Source organism: Bombyx mandarina, chromosome 20, assembly GCF_030267445.1.
Source record: "Bombyx mandarina strain Sakado chromosome 20, ASM3026744v2".
In the NCBI taxonomy this organism is placed as follows: domain Eukaryota; kingdom Metazoa; phylum Arthropoda; class Insecta; order Lepidoptera; family Bombycidae; genus Bombyx; species Bombyx mandarina.
Window position 1 is genome coordinate 4,766,749 of NC_143226.1, and position 14,783 is coordinate 4,781,531.

The 14,783-nt window shown below is 34.2% G+C and overlaps 2 protein-coding genes and 4 long non-coding RNA genes across 7 annotated transcripts; 4 read left to right on the forward strand and 2 right to left on the reverse strand.

The window, feature by feature from the left end:
* The first annotated feature begins 187 nt into the window (after window positions 1-187).
* Window positions 188-1,780, forward strand: LOC149500699 (uncharacterized). Of its 2 annotated transcripts, none has more exons than XR_016324785.1 (3): window positions 188-755; window positions 995-1,146; window positions 1,216-1,780. It is a non-coding gene; the product is annotated as an uncharacterized LOC149500699 (long non-coding RNA). The 2 variants fall into 2 exon arrangements; XR_016324784.1 differs by having other exon boundaries at window positions 189-755; window positions 1,503-1,780.
* On the reverse strand, window positions 1,778-3,155 carry LOC149500700 (uncharacterized). The gene is made up of 2 exons (XR_016324786.1): window positions 2,285-3,155; window positions 1,778-2,180 (listed from the first exon to the last, which is right to left on the reverse strand). It is a non-coding gene; the product is annotated as an uncharacterized LOC149500700 (long non-coding RNA).
* A 1,405-nt stretch (window positions 3,156-4,560) lies between these two features.
* On the forward strand, window positions 4,561-5,756 carry LOC149500701 (uncharacterized). Its single transcript, XM_089736119.1, has one exon. The coding sequence runs from the start codon at window positions 4,760-4,762 to the stop codon at window positions 5,645-5,647; it is 888 nt and encodes a 295-aa protein (XP_089592245.1). The 5' UTR covers window positions 4,561-4,759; the 3' UTR covers window positions 5,648-5,756.
* Window positions 5,757-5,917: 161 nt separating this feature from the next.
* LOC149500702 (uncharacterized) lies at window positions 5,918-7,778 on the forward strand. Its single transcript, XR_016324757.1, has 3 exons — window positions 5,918-6,483; window positions 6,724-6,875; window positions 7,501-7,778. It is a non-coding gene; the product is annotated as an uncharacterized LOC149500702 (long non-coding RNA).
* On the reverse strand, window positions 7,776-8,724 carry LOC149500703 (uncharacterized). The gene is made up of 2 exons (XR_016324756.1): window positions 8,297-8,724; window positions 7,776-8,192 (listed from the first exon to the last, which is right to left on the reverse strand). It is a non-coding gene; the product is annotated as an uncharacterized LOC149500703 (long non-coding RNA).
* A 1,275-nt stretch (window positions 8,725-9,999) lies between these two features.
* On the forward strand, window positions 10,000-14,632 carry LOC114247913 (uncharacterized). Its single transcript, XM_028180996.2, has 3 exons — window positions 10,000-10,612; window positions 12,918-13,061; window positions 13,456-14,632. The coding sequence occupies exons 1-3, from the start codon at window positions 10,546-10,548 to the stop codon at window positions 14,616-14,618; spliced, it is 1,374 nt and encodes a 457-aa protein (XP_028036797.2). The 5' UTR covers window positions 10,000-10,545; the 3' UTR covers window positions 14,619-14,632.
* Window positions 14,633-14,783: the final 151 nt, after the last annotated feature.

The window sequence follows — 14,783 nt, forward strand, 5'->3', positions numbered from 1 at the left end:
TGCAGCGCTGGGTGGTCCGTTGGTTTGCTCGGAGATCTGGTCGGACCAACGTTTAGGGCTCCGGCCTCTAGGACGTTTTCCTTTTATTTTTCCAGTGACCATCAGACGTTCCAAGTGATCTACACCTCGCGGACAACGTGGCCGAAGTAGCGCATTATGCGTTGCAGACAGGCGTTGAGCGTTCTCCATTTACGGCCGTTTTCAATAACCTATCTATCCCTAGTTTCGGTTACTAAAGATAGACAAATCTATATTTTTGTCCTTACTTACGTTCCAATAACCTATCGACGGGCAGCAGTTCCTATCGGATTTATCTATCCATCGTCGGGAGGACGGATAACCTGCTAAAGATAGAACGCTCATACAAATCGTGCTTACTTCCGTTTCAATATGAGTTTTAAGTAACTCTCCGGTAGGCGGCGCTATCTCTAGTATGGGCATTCGCTTATCTGTCAAAATCGGCCGGTTACATGTTTATCTTTCGAAAGTAAATCGCTATAATTTAATAATTGTTTCTCTTCATATTGGCATATTGTAGCAGTGATGATAGTGATATGGAATTATTTCAAATGATAATGGATTGTGATGCAGATAGTGATAGTGAGGCCGATATCATATGGTTAGGAAAATAAAGATCGTCTGAATTACATGGCGAAGATCAATAATTACGAATTTGATTATAGATTTCTGAGCAAAGGTGTTGTGAATGAATTGATTAATTTAATGAGACCATATTTGAGTGTAACGTCAAAAAGGTAAGATAAATTTTAACCATAAAAGTACTCGTTATTACAACTTATATTTGTTTATAGCAATTGCAAAATTATACCTAATTTTTGTTGTGTTACAAAATCACACTCAACAGGAATTCTATAATACTGCTGGATTCCCATGGTGCCCTAAATGACATTCTACTAATACAATAACCTGGTAGGCTATTTACCTTCATTCTTATTACACACTAATACCTCTACATTTTATATTTGTGTTACAGATTCAAATATAGGAGAGGAATTTAGAAATAGAAAAAGAGTATTTTGAATGTGTAATTTGTGTGCAATGCATCATTGATGTTTCAAAATGTTGTTGCTTGATGGCCTGGGTCTACTCATGATACAACTATAATTAACCATTCCGATTGAAAAGGTATTTCTTATTTATATTACCTTATTTATATTATTATTATATTTTTATTTATTTATATTATATATTTAGGTGTTTATATGAATTTAATATGACACTATTATAATAAATTATCTACATATCAAGAGAACATTGATAACAAGGTGGACTTGGAAATTGCTATTTGCTTGCCGATAGAGGCTATCCCCACAACCCTATCTTTTAACGTGATTAATTAACCCACATACTCAATCGGAACGATTTAAAATGAATCACATATTAAAACAAGAAATACTATAGAGAGGTAATCTTTTTTTTTAGTTAAGAGCTTGTTATACTGTATTGTAAAATAATTTAAGCGAATAATGTATAATTTTCAGATGCATTGGTGTTTGTAAAAGAAGACTCCCTGTATATCATTGAAAAGTAGATTAAAACTAGAAAATATGCAAGCTGTTATTATAGCTGCCATGCTGCATAATATCGTCAGAAGTATGAATTTAGAAGAATTAGAATCAGAAATTTCAGTCGCAGATACATTACAGGAAAATAATATAATTGTTCATAACAATTTTTCAAAACTTACATCTGAAATACAACTATGTACTTATAAATGATTGCTTCCAAAGATAATTTATAAAATAAACTTCAAAGATAATTTGACTATTTTTTATTTTCCAAAATGATAATTACATGGTAGTTAGTACATGCAAGATATTTAATTTAGAATTTGTACATATACTTAAAAAACTATCTAACATAAAATTATTATTGCCTACTTAATTTATGAAATTTAATATTCCTTTTAAGTAATTTTTACTTTTTTAAATTATCTAAATCTAACTTAACTTTTGCTACCCTTTTCTTTATTTTCCAAGTCAAGTCTCTTTTTTGCTATTAGATATTCTGCTAATGCATTGTCCCTATGCTAGCCTTGCATTTCTTTTCTTCCATCTTGTTTCCGCTTGGCTGTAAAAGTGTTAAAAATATTATATGTGACCTACAACAATGTGCATGCTTTATCCAAAATTTCATCTGCAATCCTTACCACCTCCAGCCTGTAACAAAGAGCATAATTATTTCAAATACTACGGCAACCTGAAGAAAAAATCATGTTTATCAATGTGTTATTAGAGACAAACCATCAACTAATTATACTAACCTTACTAAGGTTGTTTCTTATGTTGCCGTAGCGTTCTTTAAGTTTTCCCATTTTAGTCGAAGCTGCGATGGAGTTCGTGGGAAACGACGAATCGACGAATTATAATCATTTACAAGGGTTTGCCAAGCCTGCTCCTTCAATTTATTGTTTGTGGCATTTGTTGCCTTATTATTAAAATGTTTTTTCGCCGCCACAAGTTCTGCTAGAATCATCGTCTCATCTTTTGTGATGGGTGCTGCCTTTCTTGACTGAAAAAGATATATTTTCTAAACTTGAACTCAAAGTTTTCAAAGTAAAATTATTATTATCAATGTAGTTCATAGATACTTACAGAATTCATTTTATTTCACTGTAGCTCTTTAATTATAAACACACTTAGAATTATAAACGAAAGTTTTAAAGCGTTTTGGAGGTAAGTCATCATCTAATATAGTAGGTAAACAATAGAAAAACAAACAAAAGAAACTGATCACTGCTTATTGGCAAACGGACTGTCAAAACGTTTCGTTTCATAATTTCGACTAGTATAAAAATAGCAATACGTCCAATTTAAAAAAATCTACATATGTTTTTATTACTTTTTGTTATAAACAAATGTGTTTATGATAGTCTATAATATGCTGGTTAAATTATAGTTATAATTTAGAATAAAATAAAATAAGTCTTGATCCTGATGTTGTTTCGTATTTGTAGTAGAACGAAACGTATCAAGAGGCTCAGATATATCGGAGGGAAGAAGCTATCTACTGTTGGTTAAAGAGAGATAGCACTTATCCGTGATTGTGAAACGCAAACTAAGGATAGATATGCTCTTGCTGATATTCGGAGATAGCTATCTATCCGAAAACTCAGATACGTTATTGAAAACGGCCGTTAGAGGTCGTCGTGGCCTAACGGATAAGACGCCCGGTGCATTCGTGTTGAGCGATGCACCGGTGTTCGAATCTCAGGCGGGGTACAAATATTTCTAATGAAATACGTACTTTTAACAAATGTTCACGATTGTCTTCCACGGTGAAGGAATAACATCGTGTGATAAAAATCAAACCCGCAAAATTATAATTTGCGTAAATTACTGGTAGTAGGACCTCTTGTGAGTCCGCACGGGTAGGTACCATCGCCCTGCCTATTTTTGCCATGAAGCAGTAATGCGTTTCGGTTTAAAGGGGCAGCCGTTGTAACTATACTGAGACCTTAGAAGGTGGGTGGCGCATTTACGTTGTAGTTGTCTATGGGTTCCAGTAACCACTTAACATCAGGTGGGCTGTGAGCTCGTCCGCACATCTAAGCAATAATTAAAAAAAATACAAACACAAAATGCATCCTTACTTGAACTATATAGAACCCGGTCTATCTGTAGTTAAGTTAAAGTAATTTGCCGTAATAACATGGACAACGCCACCCGCAAATGCATAATTCAATATTAATATATGTATCGTAGTCATTAATGAAACACGCAAGGTAATCACCATAAAAACGGACCCAAAACAGAAGCAATTAAACAATTTTTATCGTGTAATTAAAATGTTTGATTCTCTAATTATGATTTGCGGCAGTTCTGTAAATGAGATTGAGTTAACAAAATGTTTTTTTTTAATTCATTGACGTGGCTAATGTTTTTGCAGAACTATGTTTGCGCAAAGGAAATGTTTACAAAGAGTTAGTTACATTCAATTATTTTGTTCAGTTTTCAGGAGCCGTTTGATTTTTTATTCACATTCCGAAAATAGTTTCAAATCGTTTAAATCGATATTTGATTATATATATTTTTTATGACTCGTATTTAATTTGGTCTCGATTATGTGTGAATCCAAAATACAGACCAATCCTATAAGTGGTTTATGCTGTGGTTCAACATTTAAAAAAAATTATACAAAAAATGCAATTAGACTTCATATAATTAAAATAAATTTAAGATTTAAAATTTTTTTTAGCTAAATCTTTAATGGTTAAGATACAAGTTAATTCACTTTAGTAATCGAAATGTAATTAATTCAATAGCTGTTTCCAAATTTGTTCACAATCCTCTAGTACGTTTTGCAAAATGATATTCGTGTGAGATTTATTTGTATTTTTCTGTTTTTTTTTGTCACTTGGAACCTTAAGTTTAGAGATTAAAGATTTTTAAAGTAAAATAAGTGTTATTACCTTCCTAATCGACTTCCTATGTCAGATGTACATTTATGTTCATCTAATTACAGTTTTATTTCATTACATTTATTTCTTGGGACATTAACATCACTCACAGTAAAATAAAGTAACAATATACACGCTAATCAAACTTACAAGCAACCAGCGAAGACACGCACGAATTAATTAATTAATCCGTTATTAATTTCAGACTTCTATGATTTTGATTTAGCCGAAAGTAAAAAGATTTGCACGCCGGGCGTTGTCTACACGAGAGGTAAAACTACATGCATCTGTAACGATCAGGGCAAATGGTCTCATTTCAAATGCAATAATATAATCTTTATGAATAGCTTAGAGCATAGTTCAGAACCAAAATCCAGACACAGCGCTTGCGTGCCAAACTCATACGCAATAATCGATTGTAATATATGCTATTGTAATTCAAACGGAGAAATAGACGAGGAACGCTGCACCAGAAATATATGTGACCCGCGAGAAGATTCTAGAAGAAGTTCAAAGACTTACGATGAATGCGAAAAAGGCACTTGGTATTCGATAGCTCCTTGTCAGTTCTGTTATTGTGTGAACAAAAATAAATTGCTGTGCAACTCAAGGAATCATTTCACGAAAACTATAAACATAGGTGATCACGTTTTGCGTGATTGTGGCAAATATTTCCTTCAAGACGCATTAGTCTTACTAAATGATAAAAAGCTAAAAGCAAATAACGAAGAATCGAAGCCAGCAGATACAAATATTAATATCGTGGAAACTCCAGACGACGACACTTTAAATGATATTGATGAGAATAAATACGAACATAACGATTTTGGAAATACATTAGAAAATAAAGAAATCTCTAATAAAAATAGTAATACAAAAAATATAGATATCGGAGTATCGTCTTTCGAAAACGCTGATCACTATAAATATATGACAGATCAAAATGCTCATGCTAACGAGTTCAAAAAGAAGGATATTCAACATAAACCAAAAAAATATAAGCAGGAGGAGCCGTTTTTTAACCTGAAAAAGGATTTGGGTAAGACATTGAAACAGAAAATACCAAGGATACTAGATGAGGTCTTGAAAATGGCTTTTAGGAGAAACTCGCTGTCGATACGATCAGATCCTGACTGTGAGCCAGGCACACAGAAGTATATAGACTGCAATAAATGTATGTGCTTAAAAAACGGAAAGCTGCTGTGCTCAAAGATGAAATGCGAATGAAACTTAATCTTTCATAGCTTTTGCTACTCTTAAATTTTGTAACCAAATAAACAGATTTCCGAATACATGAGATTTTTTTTTACCAATTACATATTCAATAGTGACATAAAACAAAACGTTAAGTAATATCCAGATTTAAAAAAATGTTTGTAGTATCGAGTTTAAAAATAAAAGAGACGCGCTTCATCGCAAACCGAACTAACAATTATTATTATTTTTATCCTGTTGATACCTGTCAGGATGAGCGAAGTTAAGTTATTGTGTACAGACTAACGGCCGTTTTCAATAACCTATCTATCCCTAGTTACGGTTACTAAAGATAGACAAATCTATATTTTTGTCCTTACTTACGTTCCAATAACCTATCGACGGGCAGCAGTTCCTATCGGATTTATCTATCCATCGTCGGGAGGACGGATAGCCTGCTAAAGATAGAACGCTCATACAAATCGTGCTTACTTCCGTTTCAATATGAGTTTTAAGTAACTCTCCGGTAGGCGGCGCTATCTCTAGTAAGGGCATTCGCTTATCTGTCAAAATCGGCTGGTTACATGTTTATATTTCGAAAGTAAATCGCTATAATTTAATAATTGTTTCTCTTCATATTGGCATATTGTAGCAGTGATGATAGTGATATGGAATTATTTCAAATGATAATGGATTGTGATGCAGATAGTGATAGTGAGGCCGATATCATATGGTTAGGAAAATAAAGATCGTCTGAATTACATGGCGAAGATCAATAATTACGAATTTGACTATAGATTTCTGAGCAAAGGTGTTGTGAATGAATTGACTAATTTAATGAGACCATATTTGAGTGTAACGTCAAAAAGGTAAGATAAATTTTAACCATAAAAGTACTCGTTATTACAACTTATATTTTTAAAGCAATAGCAAAATTATACCTAATTTTTGTTGTGTTACAAAATCACACTCGACAGGAATTCTATAATACTGCTGGATTCCCATGGTGCCCTAAATGACATTCATATACTAATACAATAACCTGGTAGGCTATTTACCTTCATTCTTATTACACACTGATACCTCTACATTTTATATTTGTGTTACAGATTCAAATATAGGAGAGGAATTTAGCAATAGAAAAAGTGTATTTCGAATGTGTAATTTGTGTGCAATGCATCATTGATGTTTCAAAATGTTGTTGCTTGATGGCCTGGGTCTACTCATGATACAACTATAATTAACCATTCTGATTGAAAAGGTATTTCTTATTTATATTACCTTATTTATATTATTATTATTATATACTAGCTGACCCGGCAGACTTCGTAGTGCCTCAATAGATCAATAAAAGACCTAAACTTTTGTTTAAGATAAACTTAAAACAAACAAAAGGAATCCATCCGACGGGGGACACATCAAAGGAAAAACAAAATTGTTATTTTTATTTAATTCCGAATATTTTTATATTTATCTAACCTTTTAAACCTTCTCTGGACTTCAACGTTTTCATGTTATGTCGTGACGACGGAAAACGGATTTCATTTTTATATATATAGATTATTATTATATTTTTATTTATTTATATTATATATTTAGGTGTTTATATGAATTTAATATGACACTATTATAATAAATTATCTACATATCAAGAGAACATTGATAACAAGGTGGACTTGAAAATTGCTATTTGCTTGCCGATAGAGGCTATCCCCAAAACCCTATCTTTTAATGTGATTAATTAACCCACATACTCAATCGGAACGATTTAAAATGAATCACATATTCAAACAAGGAATACTATAGAGAGGTAATCTTTTTTTTTAGTTTAGAGTTTGTTATACTGTATTGTAAAATAATGTAAGCGAATAATGTATAATTTTCAGATGCATTGGTGTTTGTAAAAGAAGACTCCCTGTATATCATTGAAAAGTAGATTAAAACTAGAAAATATGCAAGCTGTTATTATAGCTGCCATGCTGCATAATAGCGTCAGAAGTATGAATTTAGAAGAATTAGAATCAGAAATTTCAGTCGCAGATACACTACAGGAAAATAATATAATTGTTTGTAACAATTTTTCAAAACTTACATCTGAAATACAACTATGTACTTATAAATAATTGCTTCCAAAGATAATTTATAAAATAAACTCCAAAGATAATTTGACAATTTTTTATTTTCCAAAATGATAATTACATGGTAGTTAGTACATGCAAGATATTTAATTTAGAATTTGTACATATACTTAAAAAACTATCTAACATAAAATTATTATTGCCTACTTAATTTATGAAATTTAATATTCCTTTTAAGTAATTTTTAATTTTTTAAACTAGCATTATCTAAATCTAACTTAACTTTTGCTACAACAATCTCCTTTTATTTATTTTCCAAGTCAAGTCTCTTTTTTGCTATTAGATATTCTGCTAATGCATTGTCCCTATGCTAGCCTTGCATTTCTTTTCTTCCATCTTGTTTCCGCTTGGCTGTATAAGTGTTAAAAATATTATATGTGACCTACAACAATGTGCATGCTTTATCCAAAATTTCATCTGCAATCCTTACCACCTCCAGCCTGTAACAAAGAGCATAATTATTTCAAATACTACGGCAACCTGAAGAAAAAATCATGTTTATCAATGTGTTATTAGAGACAAACAATCAACTAATTATACTAACCTTACTAAGGTTGTTTCTTATGTTGCCGTAGCGTTCTTTAAGTTTTCCCATTTTAGTCGAAGCTGCGATGGAGTTCGTCGGAAACGACGAATCGACGAATTAAAATCATTTATAAGGGTTTGCCAAGCCTGCTCCTTCAATTTATTGTTTGTGGCATTTGTTGCCTTATTATTGATATGTTTTTTCGCCGCCACAAGTTCTGCTAGAATCATCGTCTCATCTTTTGTCATGGGTGCTGCCTTTCTTGACTGAAAAAGATATATTTTCTAAACTTGAACTCAAAGTTTTCAAAGTAAAATTATTATTATCAATGTAGTTCATAGATACTTACAGAATTCATTTTATTTCACTGTAGCTCTTTAATTATAAACACACTTAGAATTATAAACGAAAGTTTTAAAGCGTTTTGGAGGTAAGTCATCATCTAATATAATAGGTAAACAATAGAAAAACAAACAAAAGAAACTGATCACTGCTTATTGGCAAACGGACTGTCAAAACGTTTCGTTTCATAATTTCGACTAGGATAAAAATAGCAATACGTCCAATTTAAAAAAATCTACATAATATGTTTTTATTACTTTTTGTTATAAACAAATGTGTTTATGATAGTCTACGATATGCTGGTTAAATTATAGATATAATTTAGAATAAAATAAAATAAGTCTTGATCCTGATGTTGTTTCGTATTTGTAGTAGAACGAAACGTATCAAGAGGCTCGGATAAATCGGAGGGAAGAAGCTATCTACTGTTGGTTAAAGAGAGATAGCACTTATCCGTGATTGTGAAACGCAAACTAAGGATAGATACGCTCTTGCTGATATTCGGAGATAGCTATCTATCCGAAAACTCAGATACGTTATTGAAAACGGCCGTAAGCAAGTTAATCGATCGTTTTGAAATCGGTAAAAAGGATATTCGAAGAATTAGTTGTAGTGGACTGTATGATTAGGATGGGCAAGGAACTTGATAAATAAACTCGCGAGGATTGCACGTATAAAATTTGTATATTTTTACAATTTTATAAATCGCGTACAATAGCACGGATGAAAAGAGAATGACAGAACTAAGACATTTCAAAATTCAAATTCAAATGTAATGTCAAAAGCCACAACAACCACAACAATAAAAAAGGTTTCATACCAATTTGTTGGGTTTCCAACATTAGTTACATACAAATATATCAACCTAACACAATAATAGCATTTTAAAATGAACTTAAATATATGGTCGAGTTCACGGTCCACATGATGACAATTGGTTACGAGAAACCATTAGAATTTGATAACGCCACTTGTTTAAAGACTTGAAAACGAAGTCTCAGAGGTATTGCATAAAAATTGCTCCAACATTCAAACCGGTAGATACGGTCAAGTAATAATAAGTCCTACAAACAGTATTCACGCAAATCTAGAAAATTTACGGCTTTGATTTTTATTAAACAAAATGACCACCTGCATATGCACTTCTCTTGATACAAGTACATTATGTATCTTTATTTTAAAAATACTCACGATAAGTCATGGTAAGCCTAAGATTAAATGGATATGTACCGAAAAATGTCTCAATGTGAATGTCACCTAAAAAAAAGCGGTAGGCAGCGGCTTGGCTCTGTCCCTGGCATTGCTGAAGTCCATGGGCGACGGTAACCACTCACCATCAGGTGGGCCGTATGCTCGTCTGCCTACATGGAAAAAAAAAAAAAAAAAATGAGGTTAAGGTTTGAACCTTAACCTCGTTTTTGAATCAGGATGAAAAAAATAAAAAATAAATGTGTTATCATGTTTGCGGTACCTGAATGCCTTAACAGAAGTAATTACGCAATTTTTTAGTTTTTCGCAAATGTAATTCGTCCTAAAATCTGTAATAACAAAATTTTCTTCTTTATATTCTAGTAAAAATACATTTGTGGTCGACAAATACACCTTATTACGCTATCAAAAGCATTTCTAGTGTAAATCTCAGACCTCCTCGACATAGGGCAGACTAGCATGAAAGATTTACTTAAAAAATATATTCACTAAACTAAACAACAAGTCATCTGTGTACTTTGGTCGTTGTTGGTAATCTTGTGGTGCACAATCATGAAACTAAGCACGTAAGGCTTTTGATTAATGAATCTCGTTAAACCAAGAGAAAACGGAAAATTATTGAGGAAAATCAATTACAACTACTGATAATTTTCGCGGAACACGAGCACGCTAATGTAATTAAAAAACCTTAGTGATTATACTGAAGACGGCTGACAATGAAATCAAGAATTTTCCTGTTGATTCTTGAGGCGACAGCTGTGTTTATGTATTCGTATAGAAAACGTGGGTATTCAGAAATTAATTTGTTTTTTTACTAACGCATTATTAACACACTTTTATTAGCTTGGCATGTATGTCTATATCCATGTGACGGAATCTTTGACCGCCATTTTGCACCCGCATTTAGAACCGATGACAACAAAAGCTATATCTATCATCATCATCATCATTCCTTCCTATTACCCTCTGCTGGGGTGTAGGGCTCGAATCAAATTTTTCCATTTACATCGGTCTTGGGCAGTCTGTTCTAGCTCCTCCCACTTCATGCCCAAGACCGCTCCTGCTCCACCGAGCGACGCCAAGTTGTTCTATACTAATATATAAATCTACAGTGGCTTTTACGGATGTTCCGTTATAACTACTGAACCATGCATCCGATTGAAACTTGGTACCCATGTAGAAAATACATGTAGGTATATACTTAATGGATAGGCTAATATTTATATGAGTGTTGGACTCCCTACATCAGTTGCGGGGGCGTTAATGATGAGAATCTTTGTGGGGGTGAGAAATAATAATGTTAATTTTAAATGCCCAACGAAGCGGACGGGTACAGCTAGTAATGTTATAATTTTACTCTAATATCCTGACGGATATCAGCAGGTTAAAAAAAGATGCCAGTTAATTGTTATTCTTTTTAATTTTTAAGCTACATAAGTTAATATTATTTTCTAGTTGTCAGTCTGATTAAATCTTTACCGGGGCATATTATAAATGTCGTAATGCATTATGTCTTACCTTTGAAGCCAGCATCCATGACTGTTTCGTGTCAGAAATAGTCAAGACGTTGCACGGACTTAGTAATCTCTATATATAAAAATGAATTGCTGTTCGTTAGTTTCACTAAAACTCTAGAACGGCTGAACCGATTTGACTAATGTTGGTCTTGAATTGCTTGTGGAAGTCCAGAGAAGGTTTAAAAGGCAAACCTGATGACGTTGCTAACCCGAACCCTAGCAAGAGTCGTGCTTCGCAGAATCTACCACCGGATCGGAAACGCGACCCACTGAGAAGATCCGGCGAGAAACTCAGTGGGCTGTGTTAATTTACTCGTCGGGCCCTTCGTCGCAAGCGACGGGTTCGACGAGGACGATGACCGGTACTTGAGGTACCTAGAAGCACCGTTAGTGGATCGGGAGGATCCGAAATGACGTGTTTGGGGCGACGTCGACTGCTTTCCATTCTGTCCGCAGGATCGGGAATGTGTGATCAACGTTATACCTAATGTCTTTTAAGGGAAAGAACATTACTGAATTTAATATTTTAATATTTATATTATATATGCTCCTTCTTGGCTGACAGATGATGATGATCACATTGGCGACCTGCCTATCTTAGCAACAAAAAAATATTTGCAGGATGTAAATAAATAAAATGGTGTATATGTTAACGGAAATGTATGTAATCCGTCATTGTATACAATTCCTAGGAAATGTATGTAATTCCTAAAATCGCACGGAAATGTGTGAAATAAATTATATTATACTTACACATTACACATTTCCTAGGAAATCTATACATTTCCTAAATAGCAATCGGAAATGTAAAACATTTAAGATATTGGTGGGTACGCGGGGATAGCGGGACGAGTCTTGCACTACGGTCAGTCCCAACTTGCAATCCACTGGAACCGGCCAGGGATTTAAGAAGTGCCTTTGCAAGAAAAACTGTGCTACATCAAGATGTCTGTGTTTTAAAAAACAAAGTATTATCTACTTCCAAATGCCATTCGAGCTTACCCTGCAAAAATAAATAGCTATATGGGCTGACAAAGTAATATAATATAAAGATTTACTTTTATACTTTGACATTTATAATTATTTAATTATCAGACTGATTACTTGCCAAATGAAAATTTCATTTTATAACAATAAATATAAGTTGATTTTGTGATACGTTAAAAGTTTATAGATAGTTGATTTTAGAAGTTTTAATTAGTAAGATAATATGAATATATTATTATTATTTTACGGTATGACTGTTACCCGATTGTCTCAATAAGTGTTATATTAAAAAAATATTATTAACAACGTGTTTTATTACAGAAAGCATTTACTTTATACATTTCCTAATACGATATTGGAATTATATACAATTCCGAGGAAATTTATACATTTCCTAGGATATCTATGCATTAAATAGTTTTTCAAACAATATTTTATACATTTCCTAAATAGTATCGGAATTGTACACATTTCCTAGGATTTGTATACAATTCCTTAATTTCATACATTTCCGGTAACATATATATTGAATAAGTATAAAATTTTACTATCGTAACGTTGAAAAGTATATATTCTCCCGACAGCCATACCTCAGAAGCTATGGAGACAAAACTGCGCGAAGAATTCTCAGCTGCTCAACGACTGTAATTGGTGTAAATGCGAGAATAATAAGTATAGTTGTAAAGCCAGGGTTTGCAATGAAGTCGACATGTTCAAACATTTCAATGGTAAGGTTCTTTATGGATTAAATATCAGCTCAAGGCCTCCCGTAACTATTGATGACCGTAGCGAAGATAAATATGACCACTTGATAACTTTGACCCAATATTTCGTAGTATCCATTCTATTGTACGACTGGTCCTCGCTCTTAAGTCCGGAATGCTTTCCGCGGCAGAAATAGGCTGAGCGAAACACGGCAGTAAGAGCGTATAGCCCTAACAACGGTAAACACAGATAGGCGATAACAGTACTGTGGTGAATTACTGCCCATTCGCCTTGGAACAGTTTGGTCGCGTTTCGTAAATTGTATTTTGATTTAATAAATAAAACACTCTCCCATGTACCAGAATCCTTAAGTTTCAATTCCTTTAAAGTAACTCTTTTTTTTTTCTTCCATGATAGAAGCAATTAATGACATCAACGTAGGTATGGAAGGTCACGGTGTCTGGCGTTCGGGCAACGTAGAATGCCAGCCTGGAGTACAATACAAAAGAGACGAATTGCTCTGTGTATGCGGCAAAAACGGAAAATGGCCAAGTCTCATATGCAAAAAGACCTTTCTACTCCTCGATTCAGTGGATACAGCTTTAGAAGAGGAACCGGACGATCAAGAGTGCGTTCCGGAAACTATCAGAATGTTTGGATGCCGAATGTGCTTCTGTGGTTCGTCCGGGAGAATCAATGCCACAAACTGTTATGACGATTTATGCGCCAAAGACTACGGTAGGAACGGCGATGATTCTAAAGATGTGATCAAGGAATTTTACGCGGAGTGCATACTCGGTAAAGTATACAGCATTGGCCTAAATACCTGTCAGTGTTTACGGAACAACAGACTGGTATGTAACCAACGCAACGAAAGGAGTCTGTGCAAAAACCGAAGATCGGGCGAGTTATTTTATGTTGACTGCAACCAGTGTTATTGCGATGATATTAATCAAATGCACTGCACAGCGAAACGGTGTTTGAGTGCTCTAAGCGAGGAATCTCTCAAGGAGCGGTTCAGGGTGCCGACTGGAGAGTTTCCCTTCACGGAAACCCCAATTGACGACAGCGAATGCATACCGGGTACGCAGTATATTAACGACTGTAACACTTGCAAATGTTTCAATGACAGAAACATGAAAGTCCACAGTTGCACTGTCAACAAATGCTCCAAGAACGACTTCGGCACGGACTGCGTCGAAGGCACGACTTACGAGAAGAACTGCCATCACTGCTATTGCACCGTCATCGATGGGGTTAAGCAGGAAATTTGCGGGATCGACGACCACTGCACCAGATCGGATCAGATGAGGAAAACAGATCAGGCTGTATTGCACGGATACTGTGAGCCTCTACACGTTTATAAAAAGGATTGTAACGTGTGCAAATGTCAGAGTAACGGTCAGATTATGACTTGCACGACTAGAGTGTGCAATAGTTTGAGTGTAGATTTGGTACCGATCGCACACGAATTAGGCCGCTGTCGTGCGGGCCATACTTACCGAATAGACTGCAATGTGTGCTATTGTTTATCGAATGGAAATATATTGTGTACGATGGCGGTTTGTAATGGTAAATAAATGTGAATGTTTTTTGTTTTTGTTTTTGTTATCAGCAGGTGTCGCTGCACGTAAATTCAACAATTCCTGAATCGCGGTGACGAAATGTTACACAGTTGATAGACGTTCACGTATTTCTCTTGCTAAATCATGCCCTTGCGATTCATTCCCGATCCTGCGGACAGA

Coding starts and splice junctions, on each gene's coding strand:
- LOC149500701 (XM_089736119.1), top strand. CDS start 4,760: ATGAATAGCTTAGAGCATAGTTCAGAACCAAAATCCAGACACAGCGCT.
- LOC114247913 (XM_028180996.2), top strand. CDS start 10,546: ATGAAATCAAGAATTTTCCTGTTGATTCTTGAGGCGACAGCTGTGTTT. Junction 10,613..12,917: donor TATGTATTCGTATAGAAAAC/GTGGGTATTCAG, acceptor TTCTCCCGACAG/CCATACCTCAGAAGCTATGG. Junction 13,062..13,455: donor CATGTTCAAACATTTCAATG/GTAAGGTTCTTT, acceptor CTTCCATGATAG/AAGCAATTAATGACATCAAC.